This window comes from Eulemur rufifrons, chromosome 7 (genome assembly GCF_041146395.1).
Source record: "Eulemur rufifrons isolate Redbay chromosome 7, OSU_ERuf_1, whole genome shotgun sequence".
NCBI classification, from domain to species: Eukaryota; Metazoa; Chordata; class Mammalia; order Primates; family Lemuridae; genus Eulemur; species Eulemur rufifrons.
The window spans coordinates 187172988-187185850 of record NC_090989.1 but is presented as its reverse complement, the minus strand read 5'-3'; the positions used below and the strand labels follow the sequence as shown (position 1 = coordinate 187185850).

The window sequence follows — 12863 nt, the reverse complement described above, 5'->3', positions numbered from 1 at the left end:
TCAGAGTCTGAACACCTACCATTCTTAACTTACATACTTTAAACACATACTTAATACACTCTTATATATTGAAGAGGAAATAAAAATAAAAATGGTGAAAAGTAGGAAAAGAAACCCAAAAGACACGGAACGTCCCCGGGCTGACAGCAGTTTCCCAGTGTCGTAGCTGGTGACTGAATGTCTGTACGAGGAGTGCACTTGGTTAGCTGGACACATCTTGAACTGGGTCCTGACCGCCTGATAATGCTCCTGAGAATGTGCTAGACTGGTAGTTTCAGCCACGCCCAGGAGAGCGATGGCGAGAGTCCTGCACCACGGTGAACCCAGCTGCTGTTCCCGGGACTGAGTCCCCGCGCCCTGGAGCTTCACCGTGGAGACCAGCGGCCCATCTGCATCCACTTATTGTCACCATCCCTGCGGCATAGCTGGGAGTCGTAAACTATTTCGCCAGGGCTGTTTGAGTACAAAGTGAGTTTCCTGTCTGGCTTCTTCTACGTGTTACGGAAAGATTTCCAGCCCTTTCCCACCCACACAGAAAGGCCTTCCTGTCGGTCCACCGCACTGAGTCGAGTATCATCGAGACACATCCGTGGGGCTCCCAACTCCCAGCGCCCAGATTTTGCTTCACATGGACGCAGGGAAAGGCAGAGGGGCAGAAGTGCATGTGACCATGTCCGGGGAGCATCGGCAGGGCCCTGGCGACCCACAGAAGGAAGCAGGGGGATGCGGGGTCAGAGAGGCAGCTTGGGGTGATCACGGGTGGCCCTGAACCCAGGTTACAGGTCGGGACTTCACTCTGGAGGCAATGGGGAGCCATCACTGGTTCTTGAGCTGAGGAGTGTGATGTTCTGATTTGTACCATGGAGAGAGAACTCTGGTGGTAGCATGGAAGAAGGGAGAGAGAGTCGTGCTCGTGGAGCTTGGTCTCAACAATCACATCTGTCGAAAAGGGTTTTTCAAGCCCCTGTTGGAGGAGTGTCGCCTCCCTCACCGTTGTCCCTGGCGTCCCTGGCTCTGGGCCCTGTGACTACCAGTAGCCAGCACTTTTCAGCAAACAGTGTCACTATCATTTTATGGAAACAGATGTCCTGTCAACATGAGTCAGGAAGCAGTTTTCTCTCCTTGCCTCAGAGCTATTTTCTGTGCCCTTTTCCCAGTTGTCTCAAAGGATGAGATATCTGAGGTTGTCCTGATGTGTCAGCCTGGTGGCCTCTCAGCCACCGGGGACAGGCTGGCAACTGAGATCAGAACGCCCAGCCTGCTTGGGTTGGTCCTATTGTCCTGGTCTTGTCTTTCTCCGCACAAACTTAATCTCTTCCCACAGTCCTTGGTACTGAAGTTTACAATTTCTCAATTTCAATGGGTGGCTGGGAAGGGAGATCTCGAGTCAGGCTCCCTGGGTCTGTAGCTGTGTGACCTTGGGCAAGTTACCTAACTTCTCTGTGCCTCAGTTTTTTTCACCTGTCACATGGACATAGTAATAATAGCAACATCATGGGGTTGTTGCATGAATTAAATGAGATAAGAAAATTTTTGGACTTTATAAGGGCTCAATAATGATTAGTTAAAATCTCCTGTTATCCTTACCTCAGCCCTCCTCGTAGGCTGGAAACTAAGCTCAGAGGGGTTATATCACTTTCCTGAGACAACGAAGACACACTGAGGGCAGGTTTGGAGGCCCGGCTTCCCTTCCACGCCGACACAAGCATGCAGACTAGCAGGAGGGCCACTCCTCCCACTGACGAGCTTCGCTGTGTCCCATGTCAGTTCTCTCGCTCTGGCCAAGGCCAGGGACCGGTTTGTGCTCACTGCCTCACCGTCTGCCACCACCCCTGACCCCGCTCACGCAGCCCCGGCTTGGGGCCTGCTTCTCCCCCTCTGATCCCAGCCCCTCTAAGACAGCGGTCCTCAGGCTTGCGCCTGCTTCCCCACCCCCTAGAGGGCTTCTTAAAACACTGCTGCCCCCCCAACAGTGCCTGATTCAGTAGATCCGGGGTGGGGCACAAGGATTTGCAGCTTCCCCGGGGATTCAGGCAGGGCCAGGGGCCCTTGAGAACCAATGACATAGAGTGTTTAAAGATGACCCTATACGTAAGCTCAGCAAAAATGACATCACCAATTTGGCTCAGTTACAACAAAGGCCGATGTGAGTTCCTGGAATGTTTGAACTCTAGACTATTTTTCAGAAAGCCCAATGCGGCCATTCTCTGACCGTCTCCTCAGAAGCGGCTGCTGTGGGTAGGTAGCAGTTCTTTGGGATTACGGTAAAAGGCACGGAGAACAGTTTATCCTCAGCGTATCAGTCGGCTCTTGTTCACGCTCCCAGCTATCTAAAAGCAGAGCTTGCTCATGAGACTGTTTCTAGCATTTTCCACGTCATCTTGTTTGCAGGCTGTTGTCCCCCTCGGGAGAGGAGGTGTGGCACAAGCCTTTCCAAAGTAAAACAGATGTGAGATTTCTCCCTGTGCCAGGCAAGTTTGCCCTGTTCCTTGTTCACATAGTGCAAGATCCTTCATTAAAAAGGGTCAAATGAAAGATTCTGTGTATTCGTACTTGGGCCTTTGCAGTTTGTGAGCACCAGCCGAGAGAAAGCCGAAGAACATTTTACATTCGACTGTCACATAGGTTAGGACCCTAGTGTGATGTGTGGGCTCCCTTAGTCGTGCTGTGTTTAAGTCATGGTGGCAAATTCCTGGACACTCTTCCAACCAACACGGAATTTAATTCCCTTTCTGCGACTGTGGTTCCACCGCAGTGACTCGAGTCCACAGGACAGGATGTGGCAGAAGCGAGGGGCGTGACCTCCGAGGCGGTCACGAAGGCAGCACAGCCATCGCTGGGGCCCTCTCAGTGCACACAGCAGGCGGGAAAGAAGCCCCAGCACCCTGCAGCCTCCACGCGAGGGCGACCGTGTGGAGAAAGCGCGGAGGTGGAGGGAGCGCCCCCAAAGGCCCTGCCGGTCCAGGCCCCACTGTGTGTCTTCCCAGCATCCGGCTGAACGTGCGAAGGAGCATTGCATGTTTGCAGCCCCATCCCGTGCGCTGCTCCGAATGACGCGAGCACAGATACAGCTGTCCCCGCTTGGCCCCGCCCAGAGTGCTGATCAGTGGACGACACCAATCACGCTGGTTTAAGCCACTCTGCCTTGGGATGGTTTGCTGTGCCGCGTTAGGCATCCGGAGACACGCAGAATTATTAAGGCTTCTGAAAGGGAAGTAACCAAGACACAAGTGCTTCAGGCAATGGCAGACTCAGGACAGTGGCCAAGGGTCACACGGCTGCAGAACCGTCTCTAAGGACTGCGCTGTGTTGGCCTTCGGAGCGGGAGCGGCAGACATGGAGAACGCTCTACACCAGCAGGGATCTCTACCTCGGGCTTGCCAGAAGTTCCATCCCAGTGGTGTTGTTTTCTTCTGGAAGGCTCTTCTCCAAAGGCCTGCCCAGTCTAAACCCAGAGGGCCTTGTGAAAATCTCACTATTACAATACAGTAAATATTAACACAAAGGCCTTGAATTCAGGCGCTGGGTTCTTTCCAACACAAATACTCAACAATTTATTTATAAACAGCATCTCCCCATCTCCTCTTATGGTGATTGTTACCATCTTCGCTTCGCAGCCTCCTGCATCCCAGAGGGACTTTTTTCTCTTTTCTGACCTAGCATCATTTCTGGCATCCTTAGAGCTCGAGGCTGTTCCCCCGTACCGTGGCTCCGGCCGTGCAGAATGGGCAGGCTGGGTGTGGAACGGTCAGGTCACGCATGGGCTTTGGAATGCGGTTCGTGCCAGGCCTTCCCCACTGGTGAAGCCCTTGGACAAATCCTCCACCCCTCTGAGCCTCAGTTTCCCCATCTGTAACACGTGGCGGGCCTGGCTGGTAGCAAATGCCTCGCACTGCTGCCGGTGCTCACTGCTGTTACCCACCCCTCCTCCTTGGGATTCTTCTTGGGGCAGGTACCAGTTAGGGGCTCTCTCCCAAGCAAGGTGAAAGGTCAGCACGTCTGACTGAGTCTCCCTCACCCGTTATGTGATGGAGCCAGAAAGGCTTCATAAATGTTCCCTGTGCAAGAGAGAACACAGTCTGGGTTGTTCCCAAACCCAGCTTTGATGAGCACGGGCTCCAGGACTGGCTTCTTGGAAAGGGTGCTGCCTGGTCCGCAGCTGCGCGAGGAAGCATCGTCTTGTCACCTGCATCGCGGCGCTGCACACAACGCTCAGAGCTGCACACATGCTGCAGAGAGGGGGCTCCTGTTATGCGGAGTCCGTGTGGGGCTTGGGGTGACGCAGGTCGCGGATTCAGTTCTGGCTCAACCGCTCACCAGCTAGACAACTTCCTCAACTTTGTTTTCTGAAATTTTTGTGTTTGTCTATGATCCACAATAGGAAATAAATTTTATGTCCTGATTCAATACACATACACACACACACCCCCCTGAAACAAAAGTTTCTCCCCTAAAATTTACTACCCCTGAAACATTTTTACTTTTCAATTTAAAAAAAAAATTCTGATTGTAATTCACAACACTGAAGTTTGAAACACTGTTTAACTTTGCTAAGAATGTCTCTTAATTTCCTCCTCTGTAAAAAGGGAGATAATATGCTTTGTAGGATAATTGTTAGGATTAAATAACATACAAAATCTCTGGCACAGTGCCTGGCACGACATAGGTAGTCAATGAATGGCAGATGACACCCACCATCATCACTGTTATCATCTCTTAACCTGTTATAGCAAAACAAAATTGGATAAAACCAAAGTAATTAATAAAAAGTTAAAACTATTTTTTTTTTTTACAATTCTTCTAGTTGAGGAGTCAGCAAACTGCATCTATCTGTGGGCCCAATCCAGCCCACCACCTATTTTTGTAAACAAAGTGTTATTTGAACACAGCCAAGGTGCTCTGTTTAGATACTGTCTGTGGCAGCTGTAATGCTATAAGGGCTGAGCTGAGCAGTGGCGACAGAAACCACGTGGCCACAAAGCCTTCAATATTCACTATCTGCCCTTTACAGATGAAGTTTGCCAACCCTGTTTTAGTCAATGGAACATTATGCAGCCCACTCAAAAGAAGAAAAAAAAATGCTTATGAATGCCATGTGGCAACATGGGAAAGTATTTATAGTATAAAAAGTGGGAGAAAGGGAATTTTCTTTGGAAAAAAATCTCCTTGAATGTCATTAAAATATCTCCACTATAAAGAAGGGGGGAGGATGAGAAGCTGGTAACCATGGTGATTTTGCGGGCTGCTCCCAGGCCCCTGCCCGTGGGTGCCTGAGGCAGGGGGTGGCAGGAGCGTGGGGAGCAGGGGTTCCTCTGGCTGAGTGACCCCAGGTTTGGCCCTGTGCCTCCCACCCTCCTGTTGTTGTCCAGCTCAGACGGCTCGCAAAGGGGGGAAGGGTGGTGGTTGCAGATTCCCAAATGGGGCTGGCAGGAAAGCCCGCCAGCCAGCCTCCGAGTCCACAAGCCAAACATCTGCTCAGACAAAGGCTTGGAAGTCCCTTGCCCACAAATATGTCCCTCTGTTGGGGCTGGAGTCGGGCTGCGCCGCCAGCTGCTGTAAGTTTCCATCTGAGAGGCAGCCCTTTAGCGGGAGGGAGGGGCCCAAGGCCTCCTGTCCCCTCTCTGCATTCTTATGGGGAAATGGGGCACAGACTGTGCTCCCAGCAGTGCCCGGGTGGGTAAGGTGGGGCCACACTCACACATCTTTAGGACTGCGAGGAGGAGGAGCATCCTCACTCTCTGGAGTTACTCCCCTCCTCCTAAGTTTGCTCTCTTTGGGGCAATCACTTGGCCTGGGATGGGGGTGTGGGGGAGGGCAAGGCAGGGGGAGGCTCCTGGCAGAAGCGATACTTGCTAAAGAGTAGAGATTACATTCAATGCTATGTTCTGGCTTTCTTTCCCCTTTCTTCAGTTACAAGTTTGGTGTGCGGGAAGGGGCGGAAATTCCTAGGCAAAATAACCATGCCCAGGAAATCTGTATATTTAATTTCTGAGAAAATATCCAGTAAGCTCCCTAAATGCAGGGAAACGGCTGCGAGAGCTGTTAACAATCAGAGCATTAAGATCATTGCCCACAGGGTGCCGGGGCCCAGATTCCACCCAGGTGGGGAGCGCAGGGCTTGGCGAGTGGATAAGGGGCTTCGACCAGACTGGTGTGAATTGGTCCAGGTTCTTGGAGCCAGCAGCTGCCTGGCCAGGGAACCCTTTCATGCCCCCAGGACTCACGGGAACCCACGGTGGAGGGAACTGGGGTGGGCCAGGGATGTCCTTCCATTGTTCTTGGCATGCAGATAAGAGGCTACCAGAATCTTCAGTGGGCTGAGCTGGGAATCACTCCAAACCTTGCGCTCGCCCCAGCAAACCTAAACGCTCACACGCACACCCCCTGGCCCTGTTGGCCCCACCCTGCCTGGGCCCCACCTCAAGGCTGCTCAGACTCCACACGCCAGTGAAGCAGAAAGGCCTGGGGCTGACTCAGAGCCACCATTCATCAGCAAGCGGGGGAACCTGGCCCTGCCTCGCGGTCCTCATCTGTGTAATGGGTACAGCAAGCCCGAGGTCTCACACACCTCCCACAGGGTGTTGCAAAGATTCAAGGGCATTGAGACTTCGCAGAGTGTCCACTGTGCCAGAACAGCTGCCCTTCTCCCCTCCCTGTTCTCACTTCATCCCCCCACCCCTACACACTGGGACGAGGGAGGGAAAGGGAGGCTAAGTGTTGTTAGGCTTTCACTGGCCTCAGTGATTGAAAAGGGCTTCTTGGGGAGGGACAGGGAGTGAGTTAGTGTCTGGGGCTGGGATCTTTCTGGTCTGGTATTTCCTCTCGAAGAGGGATTGCTCTGACAGCCTGGTGGCTGAAGGCAATTCCCATGGTGTCCCGCCTCTCCTAACCTCCGTGCAATAACAACGCTTTCAGAGGATGCCCGAGGTAGGCGTGGGCGGCCACAGCTCTTGGGTTCATTTCTCAAGTAGACAGAAGTGCCCAGGCTAATTTTAGGTTGGCCCATCCTGGTCCTGTCCGTGGGCCTGTCTGAAGCCTGGGGTTGGAAAGCTGGGGGTGGGGTGCCGATCCGCACCACCGGCCACCCCAGCCATCCGGGTGGGCTGCGCTCCGATGGCCTCGTGCCCTGCGACCTGGCTGGCCTGCTGTTAGCTGGGTTCACGCAAGGCACAGCCCTTTTCTGGAATTCCACATGGGCGATTTGCACAAGGCTTTTGGCAGTGTCGTTCTCTGGCGTGGATAACACTTTCTACTGGGGACAGTTTGGAGGAGGGAGGATGCAGCGGGCTGACCCTGCCGTGGCTGCGACCTGAGCCCCTCCTGAGGTCCCGGAGGAAGGATGTCACCCCAGCAGGCTGGCAGGGCAGCGAGACGGAGCCAAGTGAGCCCCGCTGAGGGCTCTACGGAGGGAAGTGGGACCAGTGGGCCTCACACTGCCGAGACTCAGTGACACCGAGGACCCGTGGTCAGGGTGGGCTGTAAAGTGTGTAGTGGATTCCGTGCCTGTTTCCTGGACTCCCCATAGACAATGAAAGGAACAGACAGTGCCGTGCGGCATGCCCAAAGATGGGCTCCCTTGAGGTAACCCTCCAAATAAATAAATACATAAATAAAGCCAGGAGGCCAAACAGATCTAGAAAATGCCCATGTTGTCATCTCCTGGACTCTCACTATATACCAGGCTGCTGATATCATTTTTGCTGAGCTCACGTCTAAGGTGGGTTTTAACAATCTTAGCAGTGGTCCTCCAAGTGTGGCCCCGGACCAATATCAGCCTCACAGAGACATGTTAGAAATGCAGATTCTCAGGCTCCACCCGCACTTACCAAGAAGGGACTCTGGGGGTGGGATTCAGCCTTCTGGAGTTTAACAAGCCTTCCAGGTGCTTTGAGTTAAAGAATCACCTACTAAAGGCTCTGAGAAGTCCTGTCACAAGGAAACCCGTGTTGTTTTATTCACCCTAGTGTCTCCCAAATGGGCCACATGACCCTTCTATGGCAACATATCGGTTCACGTTCCCAGGAATAAGCCCTGGGAAACGGGAAAGAACATGGACGTGATTTCTGGTGGACGTCCTTTTGACTCCCAGTTCTGAGGCCCAGCAGCCCGGGAGGTGCGGCCTCTTCACACGGCCGGGTGGGTGGTTGTGAGCTGTCAATCAGACACTGTCGTGCTGAGAGCGACACCCACTGAGCTGAGGCTGCTGACAGCCGCCATAACCGCCACTATTATGGATAATGACAGGCAGGTGTTACCTACAGAGTTCTAGAATGTTTCACATGTCTCTCTTTTTGCCCTTCATTTTCCCCCATAGATCTCTGTTTGGTTTGGGGGTGTCAGTCTGAGTCCTACAATTTCCTCCCCACACCTGCATTCTCAAGTTGAATGCCCGGACTATTTCATTGCCTTTCGCCAGGGGAGCAGAAATCAGGATCCCTGCCTGGTGCTTGGCTCTGGTGACGGTTCTACGCTGCCCTCTGATGAAGAAGGAGAGGGCACAAGCACACAGGACAGCTAGACACACGTCTGCCTACGGTGGCCGCCCCTGGGGTACGGCAGACAGTTTAGGAGTGCGGCCACGCCCACACCTAGCGGCCTGTCTGCTATGTAGCTGCCTGTATCAGGATTTGCTCCCCTGCTTCAAGCAGGTAAACAGGGAGTTAAATAAGAGCACCCTGTCTTCTTTCTTCCCAGATCAAATAACTCGGCATCACATAGTACAATACTCTTAGAAACTGCAGGATCTTGGAACAGTTACCTATTGGCTGAATCTTAGATTCCTCACCTGTAAAATGGGTTTGGTAGAATTCACCCTACCAGGCAACCGTGAGAATTCAAGAAAGATCCTCACAGTGTGAGCACAGGGGTTGGGACGGAGCAGGTGCATAATAAATGTGGAATCTCACTATCCTCCCAGGCAGTGTGGCTGTCCAAACTGACCCCATTTTTCAAGGCTCAGCTGAGTTCAAACATTCATATATTCATTCATGGATGGCATATTTACTGAACATCTGCTTCTTTATCAATGACTCCTGCTGCGGATACAAAGCTGAATAAAACCTCAGCATCTAGAGGCCGTTACAGACATTGTAACTAATTACAGTTACTGAATTAAAATTGTGATTAGGGCAAAGGAGAAGTCTGTTTTCTGCATCCAGCTCAGCCCAGCTCCAGCCATAATGCGCCTCCTTCGGATTCCCTACTTATTTTCTGACTGTGGAATTTACCATGTACTGTCTAGTATTGTTATTTGAATTCTTCCCAAGTGTCACAAGTATTTCTTAAAGCTGACTGTAGGCCAGAACCGGGGATCTCAGGCTGCCTCTGCCCCAGTTCCACACAGAACAAATATGCAGGGCTCAGTCAAGAACAAAATACATTCTCAGATCAGCATCTCTCTCTCTTGGGAATGGCAATGTGGAAATGTCACAACGACTTAGAGGTCTCCTTCCAACTTGGAATTATCAGACAGACAACCATTTGAGTGTGTACAGAAGGATAGGATTCGGATAAGGCACAGAAGACCAATATATGGAACGTGGTAACTAGATCTGATTTTTTGTTGTTGTTTTTGTAAAAATAGCGATGGGGTCTCACTGTTGCCCAGGCTGGTCTCGAACTCTGGAGCTCAAGTGATCCTCCTGCCTTCGTCTCCCAGAGTGCTAGGGTTACAGGTGTGAGCCACCACACCCGGCCTAGATCTGATTTTGTTTGTTTGTTTGTTCTTGATACAGAGCCTCACTCTGGTGCCCAAGCTAGAGTGCTGTGGCATCAGCCTAGCTTACAGCATCCTCGAACTCCTGGGCTCAAGCGATACTCTTGCCTCAGCCTCCCAAGTAACTGGGACTACAGGTGAGCACCACCACACCCAGCTAATTTTTCTATTTTTAGTAGAGATGGGGTCTTGCTCTTGCTCAGGCTGGTCTTGAACTCTGAGCTCAAGCAATCCTCCCGCCTCAGCCTCCCAGAGTGCTCAGATTACAGGCGTGAGCCACCTTGCCCAGCCCTAGATCTGATTTTTTAAAAAGTCCCTAGCACACATATTCTTCCTGAGAAATGAGTCTTTTCAACATCATTGTCAAATCTGTAGCAGAGAAAATAAATGTGTTCTTTTGTCTTGAGACAAAAGAGTTCTCAGCTAAAACAGCATGAGGCCACAGTTCTTTGAATGGCAATCCCAGATTGTGCTCATGAGATGGGGGCTGGAGCTGGAAGACGCAGGATTTGGACAACTACTAGCTCGAGTGACTCAGGGGAGAGGGAGCCTGCCCTCTCTGGGCGTTCTGGCCTTTCCTTGGGTTGTTGGCTCTGGCGACTGTGAGCCTGTCCCAGCACGGCAGGGGGTGTGCTCGAGGATCCCTTGTGTTAGGACTTTTATCTCCAGATGTCAAATACTATAGAGAGAAATGAGGCCACTTGGCTGATGGGGTACAGGGGAGCAAAAAGTAAAGGGGGGCTGGGGGCCGGAGCTGAGTGAGCCCCAGGCCCGTGTGGCACCATTCTCAAGCTGTTCCTTTTGCCTCCTGTGGGGCAGTTTAAGGCAAACCAATCCATGAGGCTGTCATCTCCCAAACACTGGCTGCTCTTTTGTGTTTTCTCAAAACAGCCTCCAGGGGGCCAGCCCCCACAGCACCTCACATTGCTGCTTGCTGAGGTTGGAACAGTCCCTCCAGAGAGGCATGTTGAAACTTAACCCCCAAAGTGGCAGTATTGAGAGGCAGGCCCTTTAAGAGGCGATTGGGTTATAAGGGCTCTGCCCCCAGGGATGGATCGATCCACTCACGGATTAATGGACTAATGGGTTATCACAGAGGGACTTTCTAAGAAGAGGAAGCGAGACCTGAGTGATCATGTGCACACACTCGGTCCCCTGGCCATGTGCTGCCCCGTGCCACCTGGGGACTCTGCAGGAGGACCCCACCAGCAAGAAGGCCCTGCCCACATGTGCCCCCTTGACCTTGGACATACCCTCCATACTGTAAGAAATAAATTCCTTTTCTTTGTAAATTACCCAGTTTCGGGTATTCTGTTATAAGTAATAGCAAACGTGCTAAGACATTACTACAGGAAACTTTTGAAAGCACCGCTTGGACCCTGTGATCCCTCTGACCGAAAGCCTGCCCACAGCCCTGAGAATACAGTCCTACGTCCACGGCATTCTGCAGTTTGGGACCGCGCCCTTTGCTTGTCTGGTTTCCTGGGGCGTGGCAGATAATACAAGCTCCTCAGTACTTGAAGGATGAATGGATGGGTGGCATGGCTCTCCATGGCATGGCTCCGCGGCCACCCTCCCAGCTTTGTGTCCCTGACTTCCCAGGCAGGCCAAACTTCGAGTCACGTGGGACTTCTTCTAACGCTCTGACTGCACCGTGCTTTCTCACACTTACGGCTTTGGTTGCGCATGCTCCCCTCAAAGCCGGAAGGCATGGATAACCCCTACTCCCTCTTCAGAGGCCAGCTTGTACCTGCCCAACTTCTGGAAGCCTCCCCTCCCCTCCAAGCAAGGTTGGGTGCCCTTTCTCTATGCCGTGACAGTTTGGTTGCCTGTGACCTCCCCTGCGCTAGGAGCCTTTCAAGGGCAGTGACCTTGTATTATTTTCCACTCGACAGTGTCTGGCACAGAGTAAGTGAGCAACATATATATGCTGAATGGATGAATTCATGAATAAATGCATGAATGAAGGCATGAAGCCTCACGGTGGGGCCCTGGCTGTGCAGCCCAGGCCGGAGGCATGGGGGGGACACTTACGTATTCCACTTCTTTGGACGGGTCCCCGAGGCTGCCATTGGTGGTAGGGGCAGCGGTCTCTGCGGCCTCTGGCTTCTCCTGTTGCTTCCCCTCCTCCTTGGGCAAGCCACCCTGCCCTGGGAGGGCCACCTCTCCCACGCCGAGGGCCTCGCTCTTATATTGCTTGACAAATTCTTCCATCACTTTCAACTCGTTCTCCAAAAGTCCGCGGCAGCGAGAGGGGTCCTGGTCATAGATGGGGAGCTGATGCATGAGCTGGCGCCGGCGGTAAAAGGCGCCCTCGGTGCCTGTCACCGGCTGCTTCTCCTTGGGGATGAGCTCCATGTACTGCAGGCCCTGGGGGGGAGGGAGAGACGAGGTGATGTGGACGGGGCTCCACCCGCCACAGAGACAATGGCAGAGTCCACTTAAAACGCAAAATCTTCCAACACTATCAGCATCTGAAAGACAGACAGTCTTTATTTTTTAACTTAATGTAGCTTTTTTTTCAAATTAAGAAGGTAATGTCTGTCCATTGTTCCAAACAAGAAAACACAGATGAGAGAAGGAATGTAAAAAAATAGGCGATCTCTATCTACCTTGTGTGTGTAGGAAATGTTCCATATCTTGATCCCGGGGACAGTGCCACGGAAGTCTACGTCAAAGTTCAGCAGGCTGCACACATAAGATGCACACGCTTTACTGTATGCCTGTTCTACAGTCATGTGCACGTGACATTTCAGTGTATGATGGACCGCAAACGACAGTGGTCCCGTAAGAGTATAATGGAGTTGAAAAATTCTCATCACCTAGTGATTTGCGTTCCAGTTGCCTGCTGTGCTGTGCTGTACGTGGCACGGTGACATCCCACACAGGTGTGTAGCCTGGAGCGACAGGCTGTGCCGCAGGGCCCAGGTGTGCGGTAGGCTGTACCATGTAGGTTTGTGTGAGTAGGTTCCATGACGTTTGCACAATGATGAAACTGCCTAACGACACATTTCGCATAACGAATCCTCGTTGTTAAGAGGCCATGACTGTGCTTTGATTTAAAAAGCATTAAAAAATTATACCTCATTGGCCCACAGTGACAGCTTGATAACAACTCTGTTTACCCTTCCAGACTATTTTCAATCTG

General features: G+C 52.0%; 1 protein-coding gene across 1 annotated transcript in view; it reads right to left on the bottom strand.

Annotated features, from left to right (window-relative positions):
• Window positions 1-12863, bottom strand: part of LMCD1 (LIM and cysteine rich domains 1) — a 60694-nt gene that overhangs the window by 6481 nt on the left and 41350 nt on the right. Inside the window, exon 4 of the mRNA XM_069473846.1 lies at window positions 11750-12085. Within this exon, the coding sequence (XP_069329947.1) occupies window positions 11750-12085 (336 nt within the window). The remainder of the gene's footprint in view (window positions 1-11749; window positions 12086-12863) is intronic.